The sequence below is a fragment of the Schistocerca cancellata genome, chromosome 10, assembly GCF_023864275.1.
Source record: "Schistocerca cancellata isolate TAMUIC-IGC-003103 chromosome 10, iqSchCanc2.1, whole genome shotgun sequence".
Classification (NCBI taxonomy): Eukaryota; Metazoa; Arthropoda; class Insecta; order Orthoptera; family Acrididae; genus Schistocerca; species Schistocerca cancellata.
In genome coordinates this window covers 75,643,097-75,662,019 of record NC_064635.1, presented here as the reverse complement: position 1 = coordinate 75,662,019, position 18,923 = coordinate 75,643,097, and the positions used below count along the sequence as shown (strand labels likewise).

The following is an 18,923-nucleotide window of genomic DNA, read 5'->3' as shown; positions in this document are numbered from 1 at the left end:
AAACTGCTCTGCAATTGCTGTTTTCTTGGTACCACGGTCCACTTCAGCTAGAATCTTAAGCTTTAACTGTACATTTAGACCTGTCTGTTTCCTCTTTGCCATTTTCGTGTGCTACGGTACCGGTTGTAACTGTAGTTTTTATTCAGTATTCCAACTCGATACGGCTACGACTTACAGAACACCTGTCAAATCTGGCACTGAGTACATTCCTAAATGCTGCTGCACAGTTTATTGAATGTCTTACAATGTACAGCACACATTGATTGTTGAGGTGATAATTGCGGCTACCAACCTACAATACGTTAAAAACGAATCAACAATCAGTATAATTAGCTTTGTAGCTACATTTCCTACATTCATTTCGGAAAAAAAATTAGGCTTTAGAATACTCTAAGGTCGGAAGGTTGTGTTACGGTGAAATTTAATTACGCTAGGAACTGAAACAGAGTTCGTAATTCGCCTTAACCAAAATTTGAGTTAACTGATAAAACATACCGTAAGAACTAATCTATTCCTGACGGGACCAATATTTTTTTTTGCGTCTTATGAGAGTTCACGCTAACGAGGTTGTACTGTAGTTTCATTTGATAAAAGAAAATGGGTGCAATCTAAATCAGCCATTATAATATGTATAGTTGTAATCTGTCATGAAGCCATGGTTTATAAAAAAAAGTGACATGTTTTACTAAGGAACTGACTTAAGCCTGCATCCAGAGATGTGTCTTCATTCCTTTTTGACTAGTTCTGCATAGCTTGTAGTAAAAATCCTGTACAAAGGAAGAATACGGGCAAAAGTGACACTGTGCTATGAGCACTGTGCCAGTATTGCTGCAAAAGACAGAAATCTTACATTTTATTCCCTTGCAGTTCACAGTTTTGAAATTAATTCCCACACAAATTGTGAAGCTGACTGTTACATTCCTTAATCGTTGCTGTTCTTGCATGCAGCCCTGTGTGCAAAACTTAATTCTGTATGAGCAAAAACTAATTGCTTACAGTGATGTGGGCTTCTTCCAACATGAGACATCACTGGACTGCATCCGCAACAAGACAGTGGAAAGCCCCTATGAGATTCCAGATACATGTAAGCCGGGAGCATTCTACAGCCGAACAAAAGGCTACATTCATATCCCAGGAGACGCGTGTGAGGGCGGCAACGAACAGCGCTATCTCCCAGAGTCTCTGCCTTGCCCCGTTCGGTAAGTATTTTGTGTTACGATTGTTCTCCTCACTTTCTTTTACAGTCTGATACGGATGTGTGTGTGTGTTCTGTCAAGTCAATAACTCTGTTGTGTATGCACAATTTATAGAGGACAGACAGTGTTATTTTATAGTTACAGAGAATGTTTGAGAAGGACTTATTTACTCTTGAGGAGGTGTAATTCCACGTATTGCCAATACACATATACAGGGTATTTCACAACTCGTGTTACATATTCGCTACTGCGAAACACATCTGCTCTATTGAACAAGTGCTCATAGCTCTTAAGGTATACCTTTTAGAACTCATGTTTACTAGACATATTTTCTGGTTTTGGTCCATACCACCACCTCTGAAAATTGCTTACACTACTGTCTTAGCAGCAACAGTGCCAGTACATGTATGCCACTGTCAGAGGTATCAGAACAGTTTTAGCTTAAAACTTTCGACTCATTTGTTTCCGGTACTAGAACCCTTACCTCAAGTTGATACATTTATCCTTCTCCATCATCCTAGAAAGTTTGTAATATTGTCACAAAATCACCCTGTATATCCATCAGTGACAGGTGCTGCACCTATAACTTTGGCACTCTTTAGTGTTGTCGGATGACGTTTCTGGACATGGGTTCCTATGTAAATCTTGACCTACTAAGTCCCCTCTACAACTTCTAGAAGTGTGTAACAGGATTATGAAATATGCTGTACTGTTTGTGTTAAATCAAGGTTCCCTGTGATCAGTATGGTCCCCAGACCAGTCCCTGATAAGACGTGTGGGACCAGCAAGGACATCAACTCTGTCTTAGTGCCATGGAGCAGGTTGTCTCAGAAGAGAATACAATGGCTTCATGACACCCTTTCCAACTGAATCAGTGCATGTATCCCAGCCAGACATGGTGCAATGTCATATTGATAAGTGGGAACTTACTGGCAAGTTGTTTGCAAATCTGACTCGGATTTTTAATTACTATAATTAAATTGCATACACTCTCAACATAAGAAGTTTTACTCTGTTTCCTTCTGTATACTTGGTTGCTTCACCTTTTTTGTGTGTGTGTGTGTGTGTGTGTGTGTGTGTGTGTGTGTGTGTCCAGGCCAGCATGACAGAGAGAGACCATACATTTCAGGGAAGAGGAAATGGAGTAAAACTTTGTCATTGTAAATAGAATAAAACTCCACGAGTTTGAGAGGATATGTAATGTTAGTTTAGAGAGCACAAAATTGAGCCAAATCTACAAAGGACTTGGCATTATGAGTCCACTCATCAGTATTATGTTGCAACCTTCAACCAGTTATTAGAAAAGATAGAACACACAGCATAGCTTTGGACAAAATTTTTATTCGAACCAGACACCTGGAGCATGTGACCTCTAAATAATGAAAACTCCCTTCTGTTATGAGTTTCTTGGAGAGGACAGAGTTGTCTCTTGTCAGCATCTGAACATTTTTTTTTTTTTTTTTTTTTTTTTTAAGGTAGGTACCTGACACATACATTACTTGAATGTAAAACAAATGTGCTTTGTGTAAATTTTCTCTGTAATACGTAAGCAACTTTTTTTTTGTTTTGTAATATCTCATATACATGTAAATAATTAGAGAAGTTGTCCACAAACTCTTATCAGTTTATTCTAACTTGTTCATGTTTATCTATTAGTTTCTGTGCATAAATCTACATCTATATATATACATTCCACAAGGCACTGTACAGTACAGAAGATACATTACTTGGTTGCCTCTTCTTACTACCAATATTATGAACAATATTGGTCACAGGTAATGATAAATATCATTTAGCTACTTACAAAGAAGACTGGAACAGCTATTGATGCATCTACAACAAAGGCACGGACTGTGTTGTAGAATATTTTTAGAAATACCCGAACTGGGGACTGACAGCTAAGAAAGCATTGTCTTATTGTTAATGTGTGTAATGTAATATAATTAAATTTATGATTGAAGAGTAAAATCGGAGAGTTTAGCTGTTCTCACTTTGACAGGCATTTATTCACCTCTAGAACAAACGATACTCGGTACATTCTTAACAACTGAGATTTCTATTAAAATGTACTGTTACAAGTTGACAGTATAAAGAGCAAAGTAAATATAGAGAGAGGTTAGTGCAGTTTCACAGGTGGGTAGATAACACATGAAAGGGTGCTTATTGTAAAGTTTATATTGTGTTCTTCCTCTCCCCTCTCGCTTCCCTGTCCCCTCCAGTTTTGGTGTACCCTGCCGTGAATTCGTTTCTTGTGGTAATGTCTTCATTTGAGAGTATGTCCTACGCATGTGTTATCATCCTGTCCCTTCTTCTTGTTGGTGATTACCATATGTTTCTTTCTTCACTGATTGTGCAGAGAACCACCTCATTTCATATCTTACCATTCCACCTAATTTTCAACATCCTTCTGTAGCACCACATCTCAAATGCTTCTATCCTCTTCTGTTCCACTTTTGCACAGTGAGTGTTTCACTACCATACAATACTGTGCTCCAAATGTATATTCTCAGAAATTTCTTCCTCAAATTAAGGCCCATATTTGTTACTAGCAGACTTCTCTTGGGGAATAATGCCCACTTTGCCTATGACTGACCTGGTTTTTATGTCGTCATTGCTTTGTCTGTCGTGTTATTTTGCTTCCAAGGTAGCAGAATTCCTGAACTTTGTCTACTTTGTGGTCCCCAATTTTGATAAGTTTGTTGTTGACCTCATTTCTGCTTACTCGTTACTGTTGTCTTTCCTTGGTTTACTCTCAATCCATATTCTATACTCATTAGACTGTTTATTTTATTCAATACATTCTTGAACTCTTCTTCACTCTTTCTGAGGATTGCATCATCATCAACATATCTTCCTTTCACCCTGAATTTCAGTCCCACTCTTTAAGCTGTCTTTTATTTCCACCATCACTACCTTGATGCATAGATTGAACAGAAGAGTAAAGGATTACATCCGTGCCTTACACACTTTTTAATCTGAGCACTTCATCCTTGGTCTTCCAGTCTTATTGTTCCCTCTCGGTTCTTACACATGTTTAGGTTCGACATATTCCCATATTGCTTACTCCTGTCTTCCTCAGTATTTTGAACAACTTCCATCGTATTATATTCTCAAATGCAGAACATATGATCACTTTAAAGCATTCAGGGGAGGGGATCTACAAGTGAATATGTGCTTTATGGTGTTGGTACATGATCTGAATGTGAGCTAATTTCACTGGAAATTCCACCTGTAACAGCGTTGTTGTGGAAAAAAATCTAAAAGCAAATGTTCTTTGTGTTTCTGATTCTTGTTTGTTTGTGTGTTGCAGAGAGCTAAGAGAATTTCTAATTGTAGCGCAGCGAGAACGGATAGCTCGCTACGATTTGTCGGAGGACACTTGGGAAGAGCTACCAGTGAGGGGATTGCAGAATGTGATTGCTATTGATTTTGACCTCCATAACAACTGCGTTTATTGGGCTGACATAGCAAATGACACTATTGGGGTAAGATTCTCCATTTTAATAGTGTTGCTCTGTATCTTTTAATAAATGGTTTTTCTGGGACAGCAGATGTTTCAATAATTATGCTTTGTAATTATGCTTTGTAATTGGGTAGACAAAAGATCTGCTCACGAAGTGGCGGCAGGAGAACGCGCACATAACTTTTGGAACCAGTGGATACTCCTCCTGGCAGAAGGGTCAAAGGGGAAGGAAGAGAGGTGAAGGAAAAGAGCTGGTGGGAGAGTTCGGAAAAGTTGCCCAGAACCCCAGGTCAGTGAAACTTACCAGACGGGATGAGAAGGAAAGACCGATTGATCAGACTTTACCAAACTCTACTTCGTAAACCTCTCCAGTGCTTTTCCTTCACCCCTCTCTGTTCCTCTTCAACCCTTCTGCCAGAAGAAGTCATCACTGGCTCTGAAAGCTTGCAGATTTAAGTAATTTTATGTGTGTTTTCTCTTGCCATCACTGGGTAGTAGATTCTTTTTATCTATATAGTTACATTATATTTTCAAAAAGTTATTAATTTTATGAATAATTATGTATTGGAGGATGTGTTCAAAAAAGTGCATCTTGTGTCATAGTGACTTTGCTGCAACGATTGATGTTGTAGCGGAAAACTTTATAGTATGAATAAAAATACATTTCCTTGGTGAACAAATAATGTGGAAAGGATATATTGCTATCCACCACAGAAGAGGTGTTGAATTGCATACAGACACAATGAAAAGGGACACCAGAAATATTTCTAGTGGTTTTATAATTCATTGTACCTGTCTGCAGCTCAGTGCCTCCTATATATGGTGAATACTAATCTATTCCTTCCATATTGTTATTACTTCATCCTGGACTTTCCATTGATTGATTTTTTCTGTGGTGGTGGTGGTGGTGGTGGTGGTGGTGGTGGTGGTGGTGGTGGTGGGAGGGAGGGAGGGAGGGAGGGAGGGAGGGAGGTAGGTAGGTAGGTAGGTAGGTAGGTGCATCATCTGTGTGCTTCAGCCGACTTTTCCCCTGTGAAATCTCTGACTATGTAAGATCACATAAGAGAATATGGAGACACATTCAAATTTTCCAAAGTGGACTGCTTTGGTGGGAGGGGTGGGAGTGGGTGGGAATGTGATTCAGTCAAATCACTGCTAGCAATAGCAATATTAGTAGTTCAGAACCCTATAATGATTTGTGCAGCAGAGCAAGAAGGTCATTTTACACCGTTTGACACTGACTTAACTGGCATATCAAATTGGTCAGATTCAGTTAAACTACCACCAGTGACTACGAAACTAGTTGCAACATTGCTTTGAGGCAATTCAGTTGATAACTTGTAAAGATCGCATCAGTGAAATTCATTTAAAAAAGCCAGCATTCTTGTTAAAAATATGGCCATTTTGTTGTTGTCAGAGGCTATTGAATTTAAAAGGATGTTTCAGTGCTGAAAATTTTTTAGCTATCTCAAAGTCTAAACAAATGATTCCAAGGAGTGGATGGACAACAATGTAATGTTGTTAACTATTATTTTTGCTTTTAAACATGACATATACAGTGAAACAAGCATATATCTTCCTACCTGTAATCTACAGAGCAAATGAGCAAGCTTCATACCTCTTTCAGCTTTGTGTCTTCAGAATATGTTAGTATTGTATTAATACATTAGTATCAACATTGTGTCTTCAGCATTTGTTATTTGATTTGAATGTTAAAATTAGAAATGAAATATTGTAATTCTCATTATGACTGTGTGCTTAAGCTTTGTGATACAAATGTAAAAAATAAAAGCACTATTCTTACACGCTCAGAGGGAATAACCCTTGACTTCATTTTTTCTTTTACAGCGCCAGTGCCTCAATGGCAGCGAAATTTATCATGAGATTCTAGTAAGTTCGAATCTGTCGTCAGTTGAAGGGATGGCCTTAGACTGGGTATCACACCACCTGTACTTTGTGGACGGAGTGCGCTCAATGATAGAGGTTGTACGAACCGATCTGAATGTAGAGGGCCGCATGCGTGCTACCATTCTTTCACCACCGACTCTGTCCAAACCTCGTGGGATTGCTGTTCATCCTCAGCAAGGGTTTGTAGCCTGTGCATTGAAACTGTAGAATATTTTTGAAAATATGTCTGTGTTAAAATTACCGTGGAGCTGTTTGTCATGTGGTGCTTAAACATTCTGGTGTTGGTTGTTTATAATTGTATTACTTCAGTCACAAAATATATCTGCAAGGGAAATACTGTATCAGATGCATCCAGAAAGAACACGCTGTTCAAAACGTATAGCTACTGTGACACTTTCCAGTGGTCTCAAAGGTGCTATGAGATTCTTGTTATGAATTTTTTTGCTGTTTTATTTGGTTGGTCGTGGAAGCTGATCTTGTCAATTCAAGAAAAATGAAACTGTAGACATTCATAGTCATTTGTTGGAGGGCTACAGAGGATATGTAATGTGTAGTGGAGAGATCAGGAAATGTGACAACTTTGAGACTTTAGCCAGCACTTCAAAGTAAAATAGATAGTAGGCTATTTGAAAAAATTACTTTATATGGATATGAAGAATATTCTCTGTCTTCCTACTGACCTGAATAGATACCAGGTTACATCCATCTTTTCCGTCTCTGAAGTTCCTTTGAGGTGAGCATTCTGAGGAGAGTGAAAACTTAAGATGTTACAGGGTTAGATACCACTAGTGTCAATATTCACCAATTGTGTTGTAGCATAGCATCAGTTTCTGTATTTGTTTGCTTTAACAGAAGCATATTTTGCATATATATGAAGTATTAATGCATTTACAACACAATGGAAATTCATCTAAGTTAAAAAAAGCACTTGAAAAAAGTGTCCATTTTTATATTGATGTGCCTCACATGACTACTTAAGCAAATCTTCCATTGTGAATACGTAAAAAGTGACTGTGCATTTCAGTATAAACAGATGTATTTTTGTCGTATCCCTAGATTGTTGTTCTGGACTGATTGGGCACCAAACAATCCTTCGGTGAGTCGTGCCAACTCCGACGGTTCTGACCCCAGGCGGCTGTTTGGTAGATCGTACGTGGACTGGCCTAACGGAATTACAGTCGACCACATCGCGGAACGCATCTACTGGGTGGATGCGCGACTCGATTACATTGGTTCTGCAGATCTGGATGGCAAAGGTTTCAAGAAGATAATTGCAAATACGGTTAGTGAACATTTTTCACCAGATTTGTGAAGCAGTTTTTGCTAATGTTTACTCCAATTTCAGAGTATTTTTGTGTGTCAGTAAAACACAGGAAAATTAAATTTCTGAATTTCCACTGCAGTATAATGAATACTGTGTTGCCGCAAAAAGAGACAACTGATCAGGTTGGGAGGGGAAGAGGGGAGTTAGTGAAGTGAAATAATAAAGGAGAGAAAAAATCTGGCAGAGAGTAAGTGGTCATGTGTAGTACATGGATAATCACAGTGTCAGATTCAGTCAAGACATGATAGGAAGAAAATTAGTTGTGCAGTTATGAACAAGTAGGAAATCAGAAAAGGAAACGGGGAAAAACCAAAATGACGCAGGTTGGTGGGAATGTGGGAAAAGGAGGGGGGGGGGGGGGGTAAGGGAGAGATCAAAAAGTAACATATAAGTCAGTTCAACATATAAATAAAAAGTAATGGGGTTGATACTTTCAGAGGAGGGGTAGTCCATGATGGTGATGGGATGCCAGGATATGTGTGCTCCCTGCCGCCGTTGGATAAGCAGCAGCAAGTTGTATACTCTCAGCTCACTCATTTGTTACATAGTTTAATTCTTAATTTCTTTGCGTGTTTTTGGTACTTGCATTGTTTAATTCATAAATTTCGGGCGTATTATAGTATTTGAGAGTTGTAGCATCGCATTTTAGTACCTGAATAGTGTAAATTCGCGTAGTCGTCTGTCTTCTGTTTTTGTTTTGAACGGCCAGTGTCGGTTGGTCAGTCAGTGTGCTCCCTGCCGCCGTTGGATAAGCAGCTGCAGCAGCAAGTCATATACTCCTAGCTCACTCATTTGTTACATAGTTTAATTCTTAATTTCTTTGCGTGTTTTTGGTACTTGCATTGTTTAATTCATAAATTTCGGGCGTATTATAGTATTTGAGAGTTGTAGCATCGCGTTTTAGTACCTGAATAGTGTAAAATCGCGTAGTCTCCTTCAGCCGCCGAGCAGTGTGTCAGCAGTGCACAAGTGGCAGCATTACTGCATTTACTAGGCAATCTTGTATTTTAATAACCGTTTAAATTTTGTGTCTATTTGTTTGCGCTCTCTGTAGATTAGTTCAGACGTTCTTTGCACAACAGTTTTTAGCATGGATAGGGACTGCAACTGCTGTGTTCGGATGCAGGCTGAGTTGGCATCCCTTCGCTCCCAGCTTCAGGCAGTGTTGGCTTCGGTCACACAGCTTGAGGCTGTTGCCAATGGTCATCACTGTGGGGGTCCGGATGGGGGTTTGTCGGGGACGGCCAGCTCGTCCCACGCATCCCCCGATCGGACTACGACTGTGGTTGCCCGGGATACTGCCCGCATTGAGGCTGATCCCTCACCTGTGGTAGAGTGGGAGGTCGTCTCAAGGTGTGGCAAGGGGCGAAAGACATTCCGGAGGGCTGAGCGGAAGGCCTCTCCAGTTTGTCTGACGAACCGGTTTCAGGCTCTGTCTCAGGCTGATACTGATTTTCGGCCTGACATGGCTGCTTGTCCTGTTCCAGAGGTTGCCACTCAGTCTGCAAGATCCGGGCGGTCGCAGAGGGTGGACTTACTGGTAGTTGGGAGCTCCAACGTCAGGCGCGTAATGGGGCCCCTTAGGGATATGGCAGCAAGGGAGGGGAAGAAAACCAAAGTGCACTCCGTGTGCATACCGGGGGGAGTCATTCCAGATGTGGAAAGGGTCCTTCCGGATGCCATGAAGGGTACAGGGTGCACCCATCTGCAGGTGGTCGCTCATGTCGGCACCAATGATGTGTGTCGCTATGGATCGGAGGAAATCCTCTGTGGCTTCCAGCGGCTATCTGATTTGGTGAAGACTGCCAGTCTCGCTAGCGGGATGAAAGCGGAACTCACCATCTGCAGCATCGTCGACAGGACTGACTGCGGACCTTTGGTACAGAGCCGAGTGGAGGGTCTGAATCAGAGGCTGAGACGGTTCTGTGACCGTGTGGGCTGCAGATTCCTCGACTTGCACCATAGGGTGGTGGGGTTTCGGGTTCCGCTGGATAGGTCAGGAGTCCACTACACGCAACAAGCGGCTACACGGGTAGCAGGGGTTGTGTGGCGTGGGCTGGGCGGTTTTTTAGGTTAGATGGCCTCGGGCAAGTACAGAAAGGGCAACAGCCTCAACGGGTGCGGGGCAAAGTCAGGACATGTGGGGACCAAGCAGCAATCGGTATTGTAATTGTAAACTGTCGAAGCTGCGTTCGTAAAGTACCGGAACTTCAAGCGCTGATAGAAAGCACTGAAGCTGAAATCGTTATAGGTACAGAAAGCTGGCTGAAGCCAGAGATAAATTCTGCCGAAATTTTTACAAACGTACAGACGGTGTTTAGAAAGGATAGATTGCATGCAACCGGTGGTGGAGTGTTCCTCGCTGTTAGTAGTAGTTTATCCTGTAGTGAAGTAGAAGTGGATACTCTAGGTTAATAATTGGCTCCTTTTACTGACCTCCCGACTCAGCAGCATTAGTGGCAGAACAGCTGAGAGAAAATTTGGAATACATTTCACATAAATTTTCTCAGCATGTTATAGTCTTAGGTGGAGATTTCAATTTACCAGATATAGACTGGGACACTCAGATGTTTAGGACGGGTGGTAGGGACAGAGCATCGAGTGACATTATACTGAGTGCACTATCCGAAAATTACCTCGAGCAATTAAACAGAGAACCGACTCGTGGAGATAACATCTTGGACCTACTGATAACAAACAGACCCGAACTTTTCGACTCTGTAAGCACAGAACAGGGAATCAGTGATCATAAGGCCGTTGCAGCATCCCTGAATATGGAAGTTAATAGGAATGTAAAAAAAGGGAGGAAGGTTTATCTGTTTAGCAAGAGTAATAGAAGGCAGATTTCAGGCTACCTAACAGATCAAAACGAAAATTTCTGTTCCGACACTGACAATGTTGAGTGTTTATGGAAAAAGTTCAAGGCAATCGTAAAATGCGTTCTAGACAGGTACGTGCCGAGTAAAACTGTGAGCGATGGGAAAAACCCACCGTGGTACAACAACAAAGTTAGGAAATTACTGCGAAAGCAAAGAGAGCTTCACTCCAAATTTAAACGCAGCCAAAACCTCTCAGACAAACAGAAGCTAAACGATGTCAAAGTTAGCGTAAGGAGGGCTATGCGTGAAGCGTTCAGTGAATTCGAAAGTAAAATACTAGGTACCGACTTGACAGAAAATCCTAGGAAGTTCTGGTCTTACGTTAAATCAGTAAGTGGCTCGAAACAGCATGTCCAGACACTCTGGGATGATGATGGCATTGAAACAGAGGATGACAAGCGTAAAGCTGAAATACTAAACACCTTTTTCCAAAGCTGTTTCACAGAGGAAGACCGCACTGCAGTTCCTTCTCTAAATCCTCGCACAAACGAAAAAATGGCTGACATCGAAATAAGTGTCCAAGGAATAGAAAAGCAACTGGAATCACTCAACAGAGGAAAGTCCACTGGACCTGACGGGATACCAATTCGATTCTACACAGAGTACGCGAAAGAACTTGCCCCCCTTCTAACAGCCGTGTACCGCAAGTCTCTAGAGGAACGGAAGGTTCCAAATGATTGGAAAAGAGCACAGGTAGTCCCAGTCTTCAAGAAGGGTCGTCGAGCAGATGCGCAAAACTATAGACCTATATCTCTGACGTCGATCTGTTGTAGAATTTTAGAACATGTTTTTTGCTCGAGTATCATGTCGTTTTTGGAAACTCAGAATCTACTATGTAGGAATCAACATGGATTCCGGAAACAGCGATCGTGTGAGACCCAGCTCGCTCTATTTGTTCATGAGACCCAGAAAATATTAGATACAGGCTCCCAGGTAGATGCTATTTTTCTTGACTTCCGGAAGGCGTTCGATACAGTTCCGCGCTGTCGCCTGATAAACAAAGTAAGAGCCTACGGAATATCAGACCAGCTGTGTGGCTGGATTGAAGAGTTTTTAGCAAACAGAACACAGCATGTTGTTATCAACGGAGAGACGTCTACAGACGTTAAAGTAACCTCTGGCGTGCCACAGGGGAGTGTTATGGGACCATTGCTTTTCACAATATATATAAATGACCTAGTAGATAGTGTCGGAAGTTCCATGCGGCTTTTCGCGGATGATGCTGTAGTATACAGAGAAGTTGCAGCATTAGAAAATTGTAGCGAAATGCAGGAAGATCTGCAGCGGATAGGCACTTGGTGCAGGGAGTGGCAACTGACTCTTAACATAGACAAATGTAATGTATTGCAAATACATAGAAATAAAGATCCTTTATTGTATGATTATATGATAGCGGAACAAACATTGGTAGCAGTTACTTCTGTAAAATATCTGGGAGTATGCGTGCGGAACGATTTGAAGTGGAATGATCATATAAAATTAATTGTTGGTAAGGCGGGTACCAGGTTGAGATTCATTGGGAGAGTCCTTAGAAAATGTAGTCCATCAACAAAGGAGGTGGCTTACAAAACACTCGTTCGACCTATACTTGAGTATTGCTCATCAGTGTGGGATCCGCACCAGATCGGGTTGACGGAGGCGCGTTTCGTCACAGGGTTATTTGGAAACCGTGATAGCGTTACGGAGATGTTTAACAAACTCAAGTGGCAGACTCTGCAAGAGAGGCGCTCTGCATCGCGGTGTAGCTTGCTCGCCAGGTTTCGAGAGGGTGCGTTTCTGGATGAGGTATCGAATATATTGCTTCCCCCTACTTATACCTCCCGAGGAGATCACGAATGTAAAATTAGAGAGATTAGAGCGCGCACAGAGGCTTTCAGACAGTCGTTCTTCCCGCGAACCATACGCGACTGGAACAGGAAAGGGAGGTAATGACAGTGGCACGTAAAGTGCCCTCCGCCACACACCGTTGGGTGGCTCGCGGAGTATAAATGTAGATGTAGATGTAGATGTAGATGTTAGAAAGTAAGTTCCTGTATCTGGAGTTGAGAGTAAATTGTATTGGTTGGGAGGGTCCAAACAGCGAATATGGTGCAATGAGCACTCATGTATGTCAAGTCTTGCTGCAGAGCATCCACAGCAACTTAGTACTAGACGATCAAAAAGTTGTGAGGGTCTTCTGTATCTGTGCATGCACTCGGCCAATTTAATGGTTGTCATTCCTCTATAAAAGGTCAGGCAGCGGACACCGGTTATTTAGTATTGCCAGTTGCTCTGCTCTTGGTGTTGTAGGATTCCCAGTGGTGATTCTGGAGTAGGTGGTAGTTGGTATAAGCATAGAACACATTTCACAGCAGTGATGTGGGGTAGGAAACCTTGGTTAAGGATAATAGACAGGAGATGTCATACCACTTAACAAGAGTGTTACAGTCCGCCGCTCGTGGTCTCGCGGTAGCGTTCTCGCTTCCCGAGCACGGGGTCCCGGGTTCGATTCCCGGCGGGGTCAGGGATTTTCACCTGCCTCGAGATGACTGGGTGTTTGTGTTGTCCTCATCATTTCATCATCATCCAGGAAAGTGGCGAAATTGGACTGAGCAAGGATTGGATAATTGTACGGGCGCTGATAACCACGCAGTTGAGCGCCCCACAAACCAAACATCATCATCATCATCGAGTGTTACAGAGGTAAGGACGCAGCAGGTTGTAAGGGGGAGGGTATCCAGGAGAGAGCTCATTTCAGGGTTTGAGTTGAGGGAAACATAGCTCTAGTGGAGTAACGTATCATGACATTAGAGGCCAGGGGCAGGGGGGAGGGGTGTGTCAGTACTGATGTGATTGTCTTTTTATTTTATTTTTTTTTGGGGGGGGGGGCATGGGAGATATGAGAGATGTATTTGTTAGAGTTTGAGAGGAAAAGATTTGTTGAGGGCAAGATCTGTTGGGAGGCTGTGGCAGAGGAAAGTCTGGGAGAAGTTGACGGTGTAGGTGTGAAGGGATCCATTGGGGGTGACACTTTCACAGCAGATGCCTAGGATATATGGAAAGGGTGTACTTGATATGGAAGGGTTGGCTACTCGCATGGTTTAGGTATTTTTGCTTATTTTTTTGGTTTTGAGGGTGCTAACTTCAGTGAGATGGAGGTCAATGCCCAGGAACCTGGTTTTGGATTTGGAAAATTATGAGGTGAATTAGATTTAGGAGAAGGAGTTGGCTAAGCTGTTAAAAGAAGTGAAGAATCTACGTTATGAATCCAGACTGCATTGATACGTGTAGAAAAAGAAGATATTTTCTATGATGCCTGGAATTTACCAGGGTGTAAAACGTCTCTGGTTATAAGATGATCCTTTTTTTTTTTTTTAAGGCAGCCTCTTGAGGAAAAAATTATTTTTAACATATTCTGACTAGTCAAAATTACAAACTACTGTATTTTATTGTCATAAAGTAACTGTCCAAAAATTTAACATTATACCTGTTCTAAATTTATGCCATTTGTTGGTTACCTACATTTTGATAAAACAAGTAGAAATTAAATTAAATTAAATGGTTTACATTAATATGCAGATCACTTTTTTTCCACTTTTTTCACTTATGAAGTGGTTTCCTTGTTGGTTTAAGGTTTTCTGTGTGTTCTGGCACTCTCCTCGTAGTTGAAGCCAAGTCAGAACCTTTTATGAGGTCTGTCACCTGACATAATATGTTGTATTTAACTTTTTCTTCTAATTTCGCCATAGCTGATTCTCTTGATGTAGAGGTACTACTGCTCAATGACTCTGAAATTCCATGTATAGCTGAGGAGAAGTTTGACTTCTTCACATTCTGCAGCTGTTATTGGAGCAAAAGAAGATAACTTCTACTCTTATCACAAACAAGCAAGCCCACTACATTGCTTTTACATACATACATTTCTTTGAATGGGTGCACAGATCATTAGGGACTCATGAATAAGAGTAGAGCACAACTTTTCATACAACATAAGCATCAAAGGCTCAACATGACATCCAAGATTACCACATATTTTATTTATTGCAAAACCATCTTGTCTTCCATTTTCATTCTTGGAGAATGTGGTTACCCCACAATGGTCAAGCCACCACCAAGCTGCAGAGCGAAAATGTAAAAGGCCCTCTTTCCTTACACTACAGGGTACGTGAAATTTCATTTGCCTAAATGAACCCTGTTATCAGTGGTGTCACTATTTTTAACATTCATCATCATACTAATGGGACAGCTGTGAAATTTATAACTTCATTGTCACAAATATTTATTATACAGACAGTGTATCATGGTAGTCAGCCACGATCGTAAACATATGAGAACTTAGAACAGGGCTTCACAACATACGTGCTCGCGGAGTAAGCTGTGAGCAGCAAGGCATGAGCACGGAGCAGCGCGAGCACGCTACCCCCACTACCGGACCAGAGCGGAGAGTGGGGAGAGTCATGTGGGGCACACTACAGCTGCTGCCAGTCAATGTAAATCCGCGGCCACCTGCAGGAATATCACTCATGAATTATTACTGCGACAAATGAAACAAATATAGGAGAATGTACACGTGCCACATAATTTTATTAGCTTAGTGTATGCCTCTACGTTCGTATTAATTTGTGAACTGTTAAACAATAAAAGGTGTCACTGAAGTGTGGGGTTCTCGGTTATCTTGTACTTTTTGCCCTTTACAATTGTGTCTATGTTCGGAATAATTGTTCTTGTGCATTGTAGGTGCAGCGTGCAGTTTAAATTTTGATCAGACAATGCGTTTCTCAGGCGTGTCTTGTTACATTTCATTGCAGAGAACAGTTGTTCACAAACATACATGGAACCGAACATTGATATTATTGTAGCTGCCAATTTGTGCAAACGAGGAAATCTATCCTGAGGGAAGTGTCTGTAGAATTCCAAAATGTTTTTCTTGTTCTGAAATTTCTCTCTGTATTCTGTCACACTGCAGGTCAATAATTTCTAGTTGCAGCTCAGGATGAATCTCTTCAATATTCGCTGAATATGGAGAGGAGAACAGATCAAAATCACTGTCTAGTGCTGTCAGATCTTGAAAGCGTTGATCAAATTCTTCCTTAAGGGCAACTAAACTATGTGAATAACGTTCACAGTCTTTGTGAACATCTTGCATGGATGATAATTTAGGAAAATGAGCTAGATTTCCTGTTTCCAGCTGACTCACCCGAAGTATCAATTTCATTTTAAAAGCTCGTATTCGATCTATGAAATGAGTAATTAGCAGATCTTTACCTTGTAGTGAAATGTTCAAAGCATTCAGATGGCTAGTTAAATCTTCTAAGAACGCGAGATCACATTTCCATGAATGCTCTTTCAATTCAGGAAGACACATGTTATTTATTTCCATGAACATATTTATCTCATCTAATAGGCAAAAAAATCAATTTAATAATTCGCCACGACTAAGCCAGCGGACCTCGCTGTAATAAGGCAGGCTACCATACTGGCTTTCTACATCCTCAAGAAAGCTTTTAAATTGCCTGTGTTGTAGCCCATGCTTCCTTATATAATTGGTTGTACGAAGAACAACACTCATCACATTTTTTAGAGTGATACTCTTTGCACATAAGTTTTCCTGGTGGATCAAACAGTGAACACCCCTTATTTCATTTAGCATGGTCAGTTTTTGCATTTTCTCCTTCAACAGCACAACGAAACCTGATTTTTTTTTTTCCCTGTCATCGCTGGTGCACCGTCTGTAGACACTGAAACTAAAGAATTCCACGACAATCTTATATTTTCAACACTACTTAAAATATCACCGCCGGTTGTAGTGTTCTTCATGGTTACTACATCGAGGAACTCCTCCCTCACCTTAAGATCTCTATTAACACCTCTAATAAATATGGCAAGCTGCGCTGTTCCAGTGATATCAACACTTTCGTCCAGAGCTAGAGAATACACCATAAAATCTTTATAGATATTTGCAAGCTGGCTCTGGAAGTCATCTGCCATGTCCTGTATACGACGCATAATGGTCATGTTAGATAATGGCACAATCCGAAACTGTTCAACTTGAGATGGACACAAGTGTTCCGCTGCAACTACCAAACATTCTTTTATTAAATCGCCATCAGTGAAGGGGCACAGGGATTTTGCTAAAAGCAAAGCAATTTTGTAACTCACTCTGAGAGCTGCCTCAGTTGATTTTACTTCGGATAGCTTCCTTGTAAGTTTAATAACTTCCTGTGCACGATCTGATCCATCACATTTTCCACTTCCGTAGTCTTTCGCGTGGTACGACATATAATGTTGCTGCAAATTAAATTTCCTAAAAGAATTCAGCGTTTTGTGACATACTAAACATTTTGCAACACCATCTTTTTCTGTAAACAGATACAATTCCTCCCAATGGGGGTTGAACTGCGAAAGCATGGTTGGGGTTACACAACGGCGACTTGACATGATTATTAACCAGCGAAGTGACTGTTAGAGCTGATCGTAGTACTTTAAATGTTACTCAGTCGGCGCGAATTCAGTAGTCATGCTGCAGCCCTATTCAAATGTGCGCACGCATTTCCCCTCCCTCCCTACTCCGCAACCTTGCACCTGCTTGCGAGCACGTGCCTGAGCAGACGTGAGTACTTGCCACTCAAAACCGGCCAGTTGTTAAGCCCTGACTTAGAATGACCAAGGGGAGCAGAGTGGTGCAGGGAAATAAGCCTCGCCTCCCTCTCGAAGGGCTCATTTCAAAATAAGAAAAAAAAGCACTCTGCAACACAAGGCAAACTGGGGTAATAAAGCATTTGGTGGCTGCAGTGCAATTGTTTGCTGCTGTTGGCAGTGATAGTTTAGACCCAACCTCTGTTGGTATCTTACACAGCCATAGTTCGAAACACTCTCTGCCTAAAACTGCTAGGGTATAGTGCCCTTATTATAACTTTTTCTTCAAAATATGCTACGGTTTCTGTGGTTGTGGTTGCTGTGGGACCTGAGAACACAGATTTTTTTTATTCATATACATACCCATTTTCGGTTCTGTACTGACGTGAAAATGTTACACTATCACTTGCTTCCAAAAATATCATCTGCCCACTGCTCTCTCATCAGCTTCATAGAACCAGCAGCTGACACACCCTCGTTTGTTCCTGTCATATGTCACAGTGAGTGTCGACAACATTGTAGAATGAAACATGTAAGTACACCACTGAACCTGAACTCTGTCTAGACTTCTACCATCTCCTGCAGAAATGAATACTATTGTTGAGTATTTGTCCAATTTTAAAGTCAGTTCAATTCTGACTAAAAATGAATTTGGGCAAACTGCAGTTTCAACATGGTAGATATTCCTAAAAAGCCAGAGTATGCACTATACATTCCAATGGTTGGCAACACCATTTAATTTTTGCTAGCTTGCCATTCCCGTCCCAGAACCCCACTAGTTCTCTGCTCCCCCTCCAAACCTTCTGCAGTGCAGTGCTTAGGCAACTACGAAACATGGATTGCAATATCTTCAAGTGTGCAAGTCATAAGAGTCGAGGAGACTGAAAAGGGAGCAGTGGTTTATAAGGTAGTGGGATGGGGTTAATTTTACTCAATCTGTACATTGAGCAAGCAGTAAAGGAAACCAAAGAAAAGCTTGGAGGAAGAGTTAATTCTGTTAGAGGCAGGAAAGGACTTAGAAAAACAGGATGTAAGATGACCAGTGAAAAAAAAAAAAAAGGCAAAACATGAGTAATGGAATGTAACCAAATTAAATCAGGGAATTCTGAGAGAGTTGGAGTAGGAAATTACACACTAAAAGTAATAGGTGAGTTTTGCTATTTGGGCAGCAAAGTAAATGATGATGGTTGAAATAGAGGGGATGTGAAATACAAACTGGCTACAGAAGGGGAAAAAATTTCAAAAAAGAAGAATTTGTAACACTGAATATATATTTAAGTCTTAGGAAGTCTATTCTGAAGGCATTTGTCTGTAGCGTAGCCCTCTATGGAAGCTGAAACATGAATGATAAGCAGTTCAGACAAGGAAGAGAATAAAAGGTTTTAAAATCTGACACTACAGAAGCAGTCTCAGGAGTAGATGGGTAGGTCATGTAACTGATGAAACTTTGCTGAACAGAATTGGAGAGAAATGACCTTTATGGCACAACTTCACTAAAAGGAAGGTATAGATTGATACAGCACATCCTGAGGCATCAA

General features: G+C 41.2%; 1 protein-coding gene across 1 annotated transcript in view; it reads left to right on the top strand.

Moving 5' to 3' along the window:
* Positions 1–18,923, top strand: part of LOC126106895 (sortilin-related receptor-like) — a 193,742-nt gene that overhangs the window by 56,924 nt on the left and 117,895 nt on the right. The window contains exons 10-13 of the mRNA XM_049913310.1: positions 999–1,199; positions 4,507–4,681; positions 6,508–6,746; positions 7,624–7,849. Coding sequence (XP_049769267.1) covers positions 999–1,199; positions 4,507–4,681; positions 6,508–6,746; positions 7,624–7,849 — 841 coding nt within the window. The remainder of the gene's footprint in view (positions 1–998; positions 1,200–4,506; positions 4,682–6,507; positions 6,747–7,623; positions 7,850–18,923) is intronic.